We start from the raw sequence: 15,753 nt of genomic DNA, 5'->3' as shown, positions 1-15,753 counted from the left end.
TAAAACCAGCTCCTAAATCTGTGAAAATTTAGGGGTAGTCAAGAGGACTCCTAAATCACTAACACCAAATCACAAACAATCCTAAAATGTCTGTTTCTGGCAATCCACCTTGGAATGTAAACATTTTAGAAACATTTCGTGATAATGAATTTTTGAAAAGGTATCTTTAGATATTATGATTGTAGTAGAGTTATCAGGGATGCAGTCACTTATACAAACAACCCAGTAACACCGGAGATCAAGGTTGACAACTCTACGCTACTTGGCCACAGGGAAAATTCTGCTATGCAGCGCAAACTAGGTATATCTCAGCCATCCATCAGTAAAACACGTAAAATTGCATCAAACAATATGCCCTCTGCAGACCCCACATTGACAATTCATACCGGATTGTTTACGGGATGCAAGAGACTGGTTATTAGCTCAACATAAACTTGTTTAATTAGTGACACTTAACCTACAATTGAACATCTCTATTTGAATATGGACACATTTTAATTTAAAAAAAACTTTACATATCGCAACCTAATACCTCATTCTACAGTATTTGTATGATGAAATCATTGACAGAGATCCATACCGTTTTAGCCAATCACTGGGCATAGATACAATTTTTTGGGGTATTTATATATTATAACAAAAGCGTAAGAAGGCACAGCATGCAGGAGGGGTGTCAGGTGTTTGTTGCAAAGGTGCGGTTGAAGATTTCAATCATCCATAACAACAAGGTCAACCCTGCCCTTTGTCTTCGCTTAAGATTTTGCCCCATTCCTTAGTAAAAGTTTGCCTCAGCAGCTTTGTAAATATGTTTTAGGAGGAAACTCTTAGCTAAGAATTTTTACTGCTATTTAGGAGAACTCTTAGTGCCAAGATTTTTTAGGTCAGGTGGCTGAGCGGTGAGGGAATCGGACTAGTAATCAGAAGGTTGGTGGTTTGATCCCCGGCTCTGTCAAATGATGTTGTGTCCTTGGGCAAGGCACTTCACCCTACTTGCCTCGGGGGGAATTTCCCTGTACTTACTGAAAGTCGCTATGGATAAGAGCGTCTACTAAATGTAAAATGTTTAACTGTAGGTAGGGTGTTCTTTTCCTCATAAGCTTCATTTTGTCAACTATAAACAAATCACTGGTCTGCATTGCTAAAGAGCTCTAATTTGGTTTAATGTGTCATCTGAACTTTTTCCCAGAAGGATTTTGGTTTGCCTAGGTAGGTTTTGGCAAAGATAATTCGCACCTTTTTATGTCTTTCTTTCAGCAGTGGGGTCCTCCTTGCCTTCGCCCATAAAGCCCTTCTTGGTTTAGATTGCGGCATATGGTATAGGTTGAAACCATCTCTCCAGGTTGCTCCAGGTCAGCCTTAAGCTCTTTGGATGTTTTATGTGGTGTTTTTTCCAGTTTGCACTAACCTACAAAGACTTCTTTCATTGATTTTTCTCTTTCCAACACGTCCGGGGAGGTTCTTGACAGTTCCATGAGTAGCAAACTTCTTAATGACATTGCAAACTGTTGAAACAGGGATGCCAAGGTCTTTGGAGATGGCCTTGTACCCTTTAGAATGATTGTTTTTGGTGATAATAGCATTTCTGATGCCCTCAGACAGCTATCTTGTCTTCACCATTGTGAAAAGAGAACAGGGAATAAAAGTGGCTTTTTTAAGCATGAAAGCCATCATTCTATGGTTAATTAAAGTCATATGAGCACTGACAATTTCACAGGTGAGTCTAATTTCTAATTTACCACAGGTGAGTCTAATCTAGTTCTTTTATTTCAAACTGATTTGCATTCCTCAAAAGGGTGCCAAAAATAATGTCAGAGCACAGTTTCATTATTTTTAGTTTTTCCTCCAATTTCATTTGTCCAATTGTTTTTGTTTTATCCTATACTGCTCTGCATCAAACATGTGAGCATCAAACACGTGAGCTTATATAAAACAAAGCTGTTTCAATAAACACTTTTTTCAGGAGATATTGTACATGTAGTACTTAAAATTATTGGGTGCCAATATTGTTGACTACACTTGTATATTTGTGTTTTGTTCTCGCTTTTAGGAAACCAATATTATCCTAAAGACAAGCAATCTTGTTTTTTTTCTTTCTTCCATCCATTTCCACCCACTGTCAACCTTTATTAAGTTCTTTCCAAGAAAATGTCTGTAGAGAAGATAAGGGTGATGTATAAGGTTGCATGATGTCAACAACCTATGCATTAATTGATCCAGCAGAACTCCAGCCCTGCCACTGCTCCCACCCCTAAGCCCTCCATGATTGATGAGTGGGCAGCATCGGTGAAGCCCAAAGCTGATCCAGCAGTCATCAACAAACACATTGAGAAGATGGTGGACGTTAGTACTTTTTTATTCCAGTAAAGTGCTATGGAAAATGGTGTTTCATTGTCAAGGAAGTTCTGAGATTAATAGAAGAACTATACAAGAGTACATTGTATTTTCAGAAAAAAACACATACAGAGCAGCAAGGGAAAAAATTTAACTCAAAAAGCGAGCACAGGACAAGTAATATTGTATGTGTATTTACATACAGCAAATGACAAACAGCCACAGTCCTCTGATAAGGGTTTGGTCACCAACCTCCTGAAATGGTCCAGGAATCAAGAGTTTATGTTTCAGCTTGTCCTGAATGCCATTCCAGTAAGTCAGTGCCTAAAGAATAAAAGATGTTCCCCCTGGAACTGAGGCAGCAGGGGAGAATACAATGAACTGTATTACTTCCACTAACCCTAACACCAACCTTACATTTATGCATTTAACCTTAATCTTGACCTTTACCTTGATGCTGACCAAATTTGAAGGGAAAACAGAGGGTAGTTGTGCAGTAGTTATCTTCTCAATTGCCATTAGAACTTGTAGTAACCCTGTCTATGTAGTGATTGGTTGGTATGTGTTGCTATGATTACAGTCAGTCTTCAAGAACTTTGATACAGATGGAGATGGCCACATTTCTAGAGAAGAGTTTGAGATAATCAGGAACAACTTCCCATACCTCAGCAAGTTTGGAGAACTGGACAAGAACCAGTGAGGATAATTGCGTGACAAATGACAAATGAAATGTCAATGTTAAAAAAAGATACATATACATATACTTTCCAGCCCTCTGTCCTACGGGTCTAATTTTGCTTTTCCCTCCCACTTTCTCCCTTGCATTCTTTTCAACTCTTCTCAGGGATGGGAAGATCAGTCGAGAAGAGATGATTGACTATTTCATGAAGGCCAGCTCCTTGCTCAACTGTAAGATGGGGTTCATACACACCTTCAATGAGACCACGTATGTCAAGCCCACCTTCTGCGAGCACTGTGCTGGCTTTGTGAGTATACAGGTCCTACAAAAGTAACTCAAATAATTTATTTATGCAATCAGTCTGAAAATATGTACATAGCAAATCTAACATTATAGTTTTGTAGGGGGTTTTATATTCGCCAAACAACCAAAACTATTCCCCATGGTTTAAAGGAAGAGGGGTAAACTGAACAGTGTATTAACATTTCAATGTGTAATTTGGTTAAAACCGAATGATGCCAATACCAATTGAATTGCAGTTATTTGACTCTATGGGTTCAATCAGAGCAAGAATGGTCAAAGTAAGTTGAATGACATAATTAAATAAATAAATTACAAGGCAAACATGTTACACATTGAAGGTTTAAACTCCTACCTACTCTACCTTAATTATTGTAAATTACAGAGAGTAAGAGGTAAGTTAGAAGTCAGAGCTGAGGAGAAGGCCTCAGGAGATCAAGAATCTAAAGAACAATGCTTCATAATTCCCTTTATACCCAACTATTACAGTTAGGTCCATAAGTATTTGGACATTGACACAATTTTCATCATTTTGACTCTGTATACCACCACAATGGATTTGAAATGAAACAATAAAGATGTGCTTTAAGTGCAGACTTTCAGCTTTAATTTCAGGGTATTTACATCCAAATCAGGTGAACGGTGTAGGAATTACAATAAATTTTATATGTGGCCCCCCCCTTTTTAAGGGACCAAAAGTAATTGGACAATTGGCTGCTCAGCTGTTCCATGGCCAGGTGTATGTTATTCCCTCATAAAGGGAGTTCGTTATTTCTTTGACAAGGAGCAGATAAAAGGTCTAGAGTTCATTTCAAGTATGGTATTTGTGTTTGGAATCTGTTGCTGTCAACTCTCAATATGAAGTCCAAAGAGCTGTCACCATCAGTGAAGCAAGCCATCGTTAGGCTGAAAAATCAAAACAAACCTATCAGAGAGATAGCAAAAACATTAGGTGTGGCCAAATCAACTGTTTGGTACATTCTTAAAAAGAAAGAACGCACTGGTGAGCTCAGCAACACCAAAAGACCCGGAAGACCACGGAAAACAACTGTGGTGGATGACAGAAGAATTCTATCCCTGGTGAAGAAAAACCCCTTCACAACAGTTGGCCAGATCAAGAACACTCTCCAGGAGGTAGGCGTATCTGTGTCAAAGTCAACAATTAAGAGAAGACTTCACCAGAGTAAATACAGAGGGTTCACCACAAGATGTAAACCATTGGTGAGTCTCAAAAACAGGACGACCAGATTAGAGTTTGCCAAAAAACATCTAAAAGAGCCTGTACAGTTCTGGAACAACATCCTATGGACAGATGAGACCAAGATCAACTTGTACCAGAATGATGGGAAGAGAAGAGTATGAAGAAGGGAAGGAACTGCTCATGATCCAAAGCATACCACCTCATCAGTGAAGCATGGTGGAGGTAGTGTTATGGCGTGGGCATGTACGGCTGCCAATGGAACTGGTTCCCTTGTATTTATCTATGATGTGACTGCTGACAAAAGCAGTAGGATGAATTCTGAAGTGTTTCGGGCAATATTATCTGCTCAGATTCAGCCAAATGCTTCAGAACTCATAGGACGGCGCTTCACAGTGCAGATGGACAATGACCCGAAGCATACTGCGAAAGCAACCAAAGAGTTTTTTAAGGCAAAGAAGTGGAATGTTCTGCAATGGCCAAGTCAATCACCTGACCTAAATCCAATTGAGCATGCATTTCACTTGCTAAAGACAAAACTGAAGGGAAAATCGGCAAGAATAAGCAGGAACTGAAGACAGTTGCAGTAGAGGCCTGGCAGAGCATCACCAGGGACGAAACCCAGCGTCTGGTGATGTCTATGGGTTCCAGACTTCAGGCTGTCATTGACTGCAAAGGATTTGCAACCAAGTATTAAAAGTGACAATTAGATTTATGATTATGTTAGTTTGTCCAATTATTTTTGGTCCCTTAAAAAGGGGGGGGCCACATATCAAATGTGTTGTAATTCCTACACCGTTCACCTGATTTGGATGTAAATACCCTGAAATTAAAGCTGAAAGTCTGCACTTAAAGCACATCTTGATTGTTTCATTTCAAATCCATTGTGGTGGTATACAGAGCCAAAATGATGAAAATTGTGTCAATGTCCAAATACTTATGGACCTAACTGTATATGTAGAACCACCAATCAGACCACATTTTGACCCTTACTTATCATGTGACAGTAAGTTAAACAATTAGGTGTGAGACCCATCAAGTAGAGACTCTGTCCAGAAACTCCATATTTAAGCATATGAGAGGTGGGGGCAGGGTGACACCAAGCCTTATAGTTTTATTTAAACTTTTAGATACAGTAGATTAATAGATTAATAACAACATTCAATTTTACTAACCTCCATGTTGCTATATAGAGCAGGGGGGTGTTCAATCAACGTTGCCAGGGCCGGAGTGGTGCCACTTTTCAGCCCGGGAGTTTCAGGCCCTGTTTGTATACCAAACAGGGCCGGATGCAGCCTGCTTTGACTGTGGGTGCAGTGAACCTTTCTGGGGGGTATCATGATTACAGAAAGGGATTGTATTATTTTTTATATTGATACAATTTTTGAGACTGCTTAACGAGTGTTAATCAGGCACGGAGCCAGACGTTGTAAACATTCGAAGCTTTGCCCCAACCTAGGACGTATGGGTCTGATGTGATGCAAGATAGGCACTTCTACACTTAATGCGAGCGCGCAAAGCCATTATTTGAGCGCAAAATACTTTTTTGAGCTTTACGTAAAATAAACAGACGTTTTTCAATTGGTAAAACCTTGTCTTGTGATGCCATCACTCCGGCCCTGCTCCCATCCATCCTCCATGACGCGTATCGTTACGGTAGGGCCGCCCGTCCCAGCTATCGGTAGCCGATCTGGGAAAATTTTTAGGAAAAGACGCGCTATGGACCCAACCAACTCTATTTGGGAGGAGAACTCCCTCACATGGTACAACCCATGCAGAGGCTGAGGTGTCAGAATGCGGAACGTGTGTAGCCTACTTTAAGAGAAGATAGACTAACGTGACAAATGTCAACAACAAAAAAATCCTCGACCGGCCCAAAAGTGAAGCGGCCCACCGGCCCAAAAGTGAAACTGACTGTTTTCATTCGTACATTGTAGTGTCTGAAACTGTTCTCACTGTAATCATAGGCCTATATTATTAACAGGAGTTTGAGAATAATAGCCAAAAAGAATGTGGCATCAAGTGAAAATTCAATTTGGATGTAGGCGATGTATGAATTCAAAACACTGCAGAAGGTCATTTTTCGGACTTCTTGTGTTGAACAAAATTAATACATTACTTCAAAATAACTTTAGCACACATTTCTTAACTGATAAATGCTGAGTTTTAAATTAAAAGGGAAAGGTGACCATGACTAAAATGGAGATTAACTGAAATAGTGTTTTTGCACAGATCCAGCACAGACTTCCATCGCAGATCTGACAACATAGAAGGTGACCCAAAGTATGGCACACTTTGCTTGGCAGAATATTCATTTAAAATCGCTTAGCATGACGAAGAATATGTAATTTTATATATTACACTCATTCATTTAATCAAAATGTGATTATTACTATTCTGCCTGACAGTGTATGGATAGCTGCCCCCGGTACATAGGCTACTTGTACATTTAAGCTATGGAAAGATTTCCAATGAACAAAGTCTGCCTCCACAGGTCCAGATGGGGCCTGGACAGTGGCAGACTCTGTCTGTTTGAAGGGAAGGGGTGGAAAAATGTAAAGGGCTCCTACTGCACAACACATTGGGGGCCCACCAATGATACAATGGGAACAAGTATTTTATTTTGCTTTATTGTTTCATTGTTTTGCAACAATTTACTTCTTTTGTCTTTTACTATCAGATACAGTTAACCTAACATAATATAACCTAAGCTAAAGGGTACATGTATTGGGGGGGGGGGGGGGGAATCAGAATCAGAATCAGAATTCAGTTTATTCGCCATGTATGTTATACAAACACGGAATTTACTGTGGCAGGGTGGTGCAAAACACTAAACATATACAGATCTTAAATTAAGTAAAAGTACAAAAGTTTAACTATTTCTAAGAACTAAACAATCTAAGAATACAACAATTTAAATATAAAATAAAATATATATAAAAATAAGAATAATGAGAAGCGTGAATGGTCAACATAGTGCAGTCGGATACTGAGATAAAGTGGCTTATGCATACTGAATTGCCATTAGATGGACTTATAGTTAAATAAGTGAATGAATGTCAATGGGAGTCATTGGCCTTGTTGAAGAGGCCAGTAGCAGATGGAAAGAAACTGTTCTTATGGCGTGAGGTTTTGGTCCTGATGGACCGCAGCCTTCTGCCAGAGGGGAGTAGCTGGAACAGGGAGTGACCAGGGTGGGAGGGGTCGGCCACAATCTTCCTCGCACGCCTCAGGGTCCTCGAGGTATGCAGGTCCTCGAGGGTAGGCAGATTGCAGCCGATCACCTTCTCAGCAGTGCGGATGATACGCTGCAGTCTGCTCTTGTCCTTGGCAGTGGCAGCAGCGTACCAGACGGTGATGGAAGAGGTGAGGATGGACTCAATGATGGCTGTGTAGAAGTGCACCATCATTGTCTTTGGCAGGTTGCATTTCTTCAGCTGCCGTAGGAAGTACATCCTCTGTTGTGCTTTTTTGGTGAGGGAGCTAATGTTCAGTTCCCACTTGAGGTCCTGGGAGAGGATGGTGCCCAGGAAGCGGAAAGACTCCACAGTGTTGACTGGGGAGTCGCACAGGGTGATGGGGGTGAGTGGGGCTGTATTCTTCCTGAAGTCCACAACCATCTCCACTGTCTTAAGAGCATTGAGCTCCAAGTTGTTCTGGCTACACCAGGTTGTCAGCTTCCCACCTATAGTCAGACTCATCCCCGTCAGAGATGAGCCCAATGAGGGTGGTGTCGTCCGCAAACTTCAGAAGTTTGACAGACGGATGACTGGAGGTGCAGCTGTTGGTGTACAGGGAGAAGAGCAGAGGGGAAAGGACGCAGCCCTGAGGAGATCCGGTGCTGATGGACCGGGAGTCAGAGACTTGTGTTCCCAGCTTAATGCACTGCTTCCTGTCAGACAGGAAGTCTGTGATCCACCTGCAGGTGGAGTCGGGCACGTTCAGCTGGGAGAGCTTGTCCTGAAGCAGGGCAGGGATGATGGTGTTGAAGGCAGAGCTGAAGTCCACAAACAGGATCCTGGCATAGGATGCTGGGGAGTCCAGGTGCTGTAGGGTGAAGTGGAGGGCCATGTTAACGGCCTCATCCACAGATCTGTTGGCTCTGTAGGCAAACTGCAGTGGGTCCAGGAAAGGGTCTGTGATGGCTTTGAGGTGTGCCAGCACAAGGCGCTCAAAAGACTTCATTACCACAGAGGTCAGGGCGACGGGTCTGTAGTCATTGAGTCCTGTTGGCCTTGGCTTTTTGGGCACAGGGATGATGGTGGAGGACTTGAGACAGGCTGGCACATGGCATGTCTCCAGGGAGGTGTTAAAGATGTAGGTGAACACCGGAGACAGCTGGTCAGCGCAGTGCTTGAGGGTGGCAGGAGAGTCCGGCCCAGCTGCTTTGCGGGGGTTCTGCCTCTTGAAAAGTCTGTTAACTTCACCCTCCTGAATGGAGAGAGTTGTCACTGTTAGAGGGGGTGAGGGAGGAGGCCCCGTGGGTGGGAAGGGGTAGATCAGGACAGTCCAATTGTCTTTCAAATCTACAGTAGAACTCATTCAGGTCGTTGGCCAGGCGGGAGGCGTTAGTGGAGTGGGGGGCTCTGGGCTTGTAGTTGGTGATCTGCCTGAGCCCTCTCCAGACAGAAGCAGAGTCGTTAGTAGAGAACTGACGCTTCAGTCTCTCTGAGTACAGTCGTTTAGCCTCTCTCACCGCCTTGCTAAACCTGTTCTTCGACTCCTTGAATCTGTCTCTATCCCCACTCCGAAATGCTTCCTCCTTCTCTGACCTCAACCTTCTGAGCTCTGCTGAGAACCAGGGCTTATCGTTGTTGAAGTTCACCCTGGTGCGTGTTGGAATACAGCAGTCCTCACAGAAGCTGATGTATGATGTCACAGCCTCTGTGAGTTCATCCAGACTATTGGTAGCAGTCGTGAACATATCCCAGTCAGTACAGTCCAAGCACGCCCGCAGATCCTCCATAGCCTCACTGGTCCACTGTTTTGATGTCCTCACAACAGGTTTACAGAGCTTTAATTTCTGCCTGTATGCAGGAATAAGATGGACCATGGTATGGTCAGAGTGACCCAGTGCTGCACGAGGGACGGCGTGGTAGGCTCTACTGACTGTAGTGTAGCAGTGATCCAGAGTGTTCTCTTCTCTGGTTGGGCATTTGATGAATTGTCTGTATTTAGGGAGTTCGTGGCTGAGATTACCTTTGTTCAAGTCGCCAAGTACGATAACAAGGGAATCCGGGTTTGCTCGCTCCACACTCAGAATCTGGTCGGCGAGCATGCATTGGGCCTCTTTAACCTGTGGACCCGGTGCCATGTAAACGCCGACCAAAATGAGTGACGTAAATTCTCGTGGCGAGGGGTTTACAGTTTATAAAAAATTATTCCAGATCCGGAGAACAATGTTGCAGAATCACTGTCACATCTACACACCAGCCACTGTTGATGTAGAAACAAATACCACCGCCTTTGGTTTTGCCGGAGAGTGCAATGTCCCGGTCAGCTCTCACGAGTTGAAAGCCTGCCAGATGTAATGCAGTGTCCGGGATCAAATCGTACAGCCATGTCTCCGTGAAGCACAAAACCGAAGATGAAAGAAAGTCTCTGTTTTTCACCATCAGTAGCTGAAGTTCGTCCATTTTATTGCACAGTGAACGTACGTTGGAGAGGAAAAAACTTGGAAGCACTGTTCGGATTCCACGTCTGCAAAGCCGAACTAACGCTCCAGCTCGCTTTCCCCTTCTACGGCGTTTCACTGCATGAGCAAAGCCTAGCGCGGCACTGGCTAGAATTCCCACTAAATCTGCCGCTGGAAGCAGAAAAGTGGGAAACAAATCCACAGGAGTTGTAGTCCTGATGTTTAGAAGTACTTGTCTTGTTAGAGAACCCCGGAAATCTTGGCAGAACACTGAATTAACAGACAAAACAAGACAAAACAGAGCGCACCTAGCAACTGAGGCAGTCATCATCGGCGCCATCTTGGATCGAGATAGGGGACAGTACAAATAAAAAGCTATAAAGTTATCGACCCTTTGTAAAACCACTGAAATGATTTGTTAGGGGGCTATACATGCTATACATGTGGCGGCACCCCTAGTGTCATCACAGGCCTCACTTTGGGAAAGCATGCCCTAGTGGGCATTGTAGGGGAGACTCTAGGGCACAGCATCTAATTTTCTCTTCTGGAAAGAGCACCATTTGGGACACTGTCATGTAGGGGCAGCATAAAGGGCACTTCATAACAGCACAATTTTCCATTGGAAGGAAGGACAGCCAGTAGGGAACTTGCTTTTGTCTTTGCCACTCTAGAGGGCATTTTAACCCCCCCAAGTCTTCCAGTGGGCCTGGATAACGCACATGGGGACGGTCTATTGCAGTATTTTGCCGAGTTTTATACTGTTCAGAGTTAGGAGGAGTCCTGTCTGAAGTAAGAAGTTGATTGGGGAAACTTCCTCTCTTTCTTTCACATCTACCAAAGGTGTGTACTGGTCTTCTGGCTGGTTCATAAAAGTGTTAAAATATTTCCATTTTTACGTTTACATTTATTCATTAAGCAGACACTTTTATCCAAAGCGACTTACAAGAAAGAGCTTTCCAAAAAGTGCATAGGTCAATGATCATAAACAATTAGATGAAAACATGAAGCATACATTGTGAAACGCAAATAAGTGCCAATGGGTAGAACCAGAAGAGCATGTAGTTAAACAAATCACAATTAAACAACATGATCCTCGAAAGTGCTAGAGTGTACCTGGAGGAAAGCAAGCAACATCAATATAATTCACAGTGAGTACAAGTAGTTAAATCAGTTACAACTAACCAACAAGTGCAACAAGTCCCTCAATAAGTGTCATTGTGTTCCTGGAGGAGATAAACTAACATATGATCCAACAAGTACCGTTGTACTCCCGGGAACAAGTGCGTCATTAGCCTTTTCTTGAAGGTGGGGAGACAGTCAGTATCTCTGATGGAGGTGGGGGAGATGATTCCACCATTGGGGGGCCAGACAGGAGGGTGAGCTTGTCATCCATGGTAACCCTGGGTTACCATGGTTCCTGGCAGAGGATGAAGGGGTCAACGTCGCAGATCCCAGGGTGATTGAGAGATCGTGGGAGATGGCGGGTTAGGCCGGGATGATGAGAAGTTCTGTCTTGGCGAGGTTCAGCTGGAGGTGGTGCTTGGTCATCCAGGCGGAGATGTCTGTGAGGCAGGCCTCGATTCTAGCTGAGATCCCCGGATCAGTCGGGGGGAACAACAGGTACAGCTGCGTGTTGTCAGCGTAGCTGTGGTAGGAGAAGCCATGGGAGGTGATGATTGGTCCAAGTGAGGTGGTGTACAGGGAGAAGAGGTGTCCCACAGAGTCCTGACACTTTACCTCCCCAGGAGAACTGGTAGGATCTCCCTGACAGATAGGATGAGATCCACTGAAGTGCAGTGCCAGAGATGCCCATCTCAAAGTCTAGCGAGCCGTGTCAAATGACGCAGATAGGTCCAGCAGAATTATGACGGATGACCTTGAAGCAGCTCTGGCAGACTGGAGGGCAGTAGTTACTGACAGGAGGGCAGTTTCTGTGGAGTGGCCAGTCTTGAATCCTGATTGGTTGGGGTCTAGTAGGTTGTTCTGAGAGAGAAAGTTAGAAAGTTGATTAGATACAGCACGTTCAATTGTTTTTGAAAAGAAGGGTAGCAGTGATACTGGTCTGTAGTTCTGGAGGACGGCAGGGTTAAGGGAGGGTTTTTTGAGTAGAGGGGTAACCCGGGCCTGTTTGAAGGCAGAATGGAAGGTGCCAGAAGTAAGAGAAGAGTTAAGGACATGGAGAAGAAAAGTTATGGTGGAGGGAGAGATGGATTAGAAGAGAGGAGAGGGGACTGGATCAGGCGGACAGGAGGTGGGGCGATGAGAAAGGATGAGGTCAGAGATCTCTGCCTCGGACAGGGGAAAGAAAGAGTTCAGACATTTAGTTGAGTCAGTCATAGAGGGTGAGTGAGTAGGAAAGATAGGTTCAGGGAACTGACTGCTAATTTGAGGTAGAGTTAATTTTTTTCAGGAAGTAGTGGGTTTTAGTAACAGTTGTGTGAGCAGAAAAGGATTTAAGGAGGGAGTGATACTTATCAAGGTCCAGTCCGTCTTTGGACTTGCACCATATCCCCACAGCTGCCCGAAGGGTGGATCGTTCTTCACGAAGAACATCCGTGAGCCACAGGCAGGAGGGAAAAGATTGTGCAGGCCTGGTTGACAGGGGACAAAGAGTGTCAAGGGACAAAGTTAATGTGGATATCAGGGTGTTGGTGGCAGTGTCGGTGGGGTGAGTCGTCAATGGGAGGAAGGGAGGATGTTACAATGGAGGAGAAATGGGAGGGGGATAGGGAGCGGAGATTGAAGTGGAAAGTTACAAGGGGTGTGGGAGGCAGGAAGAGTTGGAGGGAAAGAGACAGAGAACTGGATAAAGAAGTGATCAGAAATGTGTAGCGGGGTTACAGAGGTTAAGTCAGTGATAAAGTTAAGTGTCAGGATGAGGTTGAGCTGTTTTCCTGCCTTGTGGGTCGCCGGTGTGTTCAGCAGTTTCAGGTCGAAGGAAGTCAGGAGACATGACGTTGACAGCCTGCGTTCCTTTGAGGTGGGATGTTCAAGTTCCCAAGGATCATCAGTGGGGTTCCGTCATCCGGGAGGACGCTGAGGAGCATGTCCAGCTCCTCCACAAAGTCAGCTAGCGGACCTGGAGAGAGGACAACTAAGAATGCTTTGATAGGATCAGTTAGCAGTACTCACATAATGGTGTTCAAATGATTTGGCAGTGACAGAGAGTGGGGTGTGGATGTGTATTTAAGATGCGGAGAAAGGAGCAAACCTTTCCCACTACCTCGCCCGATTGTAAATGGCCCGGTTGAGCGAGCCACAGCTATCAACGACCCGCGAGCATATCTAAACAAAGCCGAGTCTCGGCACGTCACAAGCAGTGGTGTAGTGGTAAAATTAGAGGTGGGTAAACTATGAATTTTATTATTTATTTATTTACAGGGTCGTCAAGTTTGGAGTGAGATTCCCGGAGATCCCCCCCCGCGTCTATTTTGCTTAACGAACGTACGGTCGCCGAAAAACTACACACATTGACCGTGAGACACGCATTTCAGCCCCTTCACAGAGGCTTGAGAACCCTGTTTATTTATTTATTATAACCCACAAAACTAAGTTACTTAAGCACAATAAATGGAAACATACTCTGGCTACTTACAGTTAGATGACATACACAAAGTTCACTCAGCAAAAACACTATGCGCTCTGGCTGACTAGGGGTGCCTGTTGCTATTTATCCAGATACTAACAACGACCCGTGAGCATATCTAAACAAAGCCGAGTCTCAACACGTCACAAGTACCCGAAACTACTAGATATTGTTCTGTACATCTTTGTACAGTTACAAAATATAGTTGAATCATTGTTTTATAATGTTAGCTTACTGTAGATACCACGAGTAACTTGGTTATCTTTCAGAAAGAAGGAGTGGTTACTAGAATCAAGATTAATCAACATTAAAACAAACTATCAAACATTTCACAAATATTCCTCTAATAATTCTCCACCTTCTACTCTTGTTGTAAAGATGATGTCTTGAAGAACTTTCCTTAAAGTTCTGGCAAGATATGTTCTTTCTTCGAATTCCAGCCACAAACGGAGAGGACAAATGGTTGCTGGGGACGTGTTGTCTCAAGCAAGCCTTTTGAAGTTTCCTTGGAGAGATAAGAGGGCATCACATGCAGAGTGGGGAGGTCCCCCCCCCCTCAACTATGGTTCCTTTGCATCGGCATTTGATGGGTAATCGGCATACTGAGGGTATCCAGAAGGCTGATTAGGTTTGACTGATGTAGTTGGTTGACTCTACTGGTGTGACCGGATGTCGGCTCTGTGTGATCTGGTTGAACTTGCTGCACTGGTCAGGGAAGCACAGTAGATTACTTGTCTCTGAAGACCCCTGCAGCTGGTGGGGTAAATGCCCTTATCTGAGCACCTTCATCCACAGAGTTGTCAATAAACGGACACGTCATAATTGGTTTGAACTTGTCTGCTTAGTTTAGGCCTTATCTTATATCAATTAACCAATGGCTTTTGAAAACAGTTACATTTACATAATTTCCAAACTTGTTTATTTACATGAGTACGTTCTTTGGAGATAAAGTAAACATTAATTAATGCTGGGTCATATTGTGAGGAAAAAAAGTCTGCACTTATGTTTCCAAAGACGTACAGAACAAAAGAGACAGCTTTGCAACACAGCTAAATTCAGCTAGACTGTTGGCCTGACACAGAGCAGGCTAGTTCAATGATGTAAGTTACCTTGATAACTTAGTTAGGACACCAATAAGACACAGTAATGGAACCTAACTCTCGCTGAAATTAGTGAGAATGATCTAAATAATAATGAATCTACTTTAATGGAATACCTCCCTGTTTGTGTCTGGTCTACGGCTATGCCAATTATTTTGAGTTAGTGTTGGTAGGTTATACAGAAGGCAGGTAATTGTGGCTCTTAAAAACCTTCCTATCTTCTATGTGTTTCATCACTCTTCAAGCCTCTACAAGACTGTAGAGGCTTGTTGTGATGTCTCTCACCCATTCTTCACTTCACCCACTGGTTGGCCATGTTGAAAAAACACACCCACCTACATTATGGAGTTCAATGGCCCATCAGTGACTGGAGTTTATCTTGGTAATCCAGTGTTGTTTAGATTTTTCTCTTTAGATAACTTGCTCATATAAAATATAATGTATACACACAAAATAATGGTACTGCTATTTACAGTAAGCTCAGCTGGTTGATTAGTTTTCTGTGTAGTTTGAATGTACATGACATATTGTATGCATTTCTTGAGGGCATTATGAAAGACTAGTTGGAGGAAGTTAGGGCTACTACTACTCGTGGGAGTCAAATGGACTGAAGTTACTTAGATATTTATTTTTTATGCTTTATTTGATTGTGACAGTTTAAGACAGACAGGAAAGGCAAGGGAGAGTGGGGATGACATGCAGTAAATGGCCAGGGCTGGAATTGAACCCGGGCCGCTGCGTTAAGGCCTTATGGTACGTGTTCTACCCGACGAGCCACCGGGACACCCCCGTGTTTTGAGTTGAACAGTAAAGATTTTGTGCTTTGAGTAGATTTGTGCTTTGAGTAGATACAGTATTTGATGCTAGAATAATAAAATGACAGAACCTGTAAATTGGTTTAAGAGACAATACAGCAAAACTGAA

At 43.4% G+C, this 15,753-nt stretch overlaps 1 protein-coding gene across 5 annotated transcripts in view; it reads left to right on the top strand.

Moving 5' to 3' along the window:
- The window catches only part of LOC136967464 (RAS guanyl-releasing protein 2-like), an 88,539-nt gene that overhangs the window by 57,832 nt on the left and 14,954 nt on the right, over positions 1 to 15,753 (top strand). For 4 of the 5 annotated variants that reach the window (XM_067261258.1, XM_067261255.1, XM_067261256.1 and 1 more), the window contains 3 exons: positions 2,218 to 2,340; positions 2,912 to 3,027; positions 3,176 to 3,317. In XM_067261258.1, coding sequence (XP_067117359.1) covers positions 2,218 to 2,340; positions 2,912 to 3,027; positions 3,176 to 3,317 — 381 coding nt within the window. The remainder of the gene's footprint in view (positions 1 to 2,217; positions 2,341 to 2,911; positions 3,028 to 3,175; positions 3,318 to 15,753) is intronic. The other variant, XM_067261260.1, reaches the window with a different exon arrangement.

This window comes from Osmerus mordax, chromosome 23, assembly GCF_038355195.1.
Source record: "Osmerus mordax isolate fOsmMor3 chromosome 23, fOsmMor3.pri, whole genome shotgun sequence".
In the NCBI taxonomy this organism is placed as follows: domain Eukaryota; kingdom Metazoa; phylum Chordata; class Actinopteri; order Osmeriformes; family Osmeridae; genus Osmerus; species Osmerus mordax.
The sequence above is the reverse complement of the archived record's forward strand: the minus strand, read 5'-3'. Positions and strand labels throughout refer to the sequence as shown.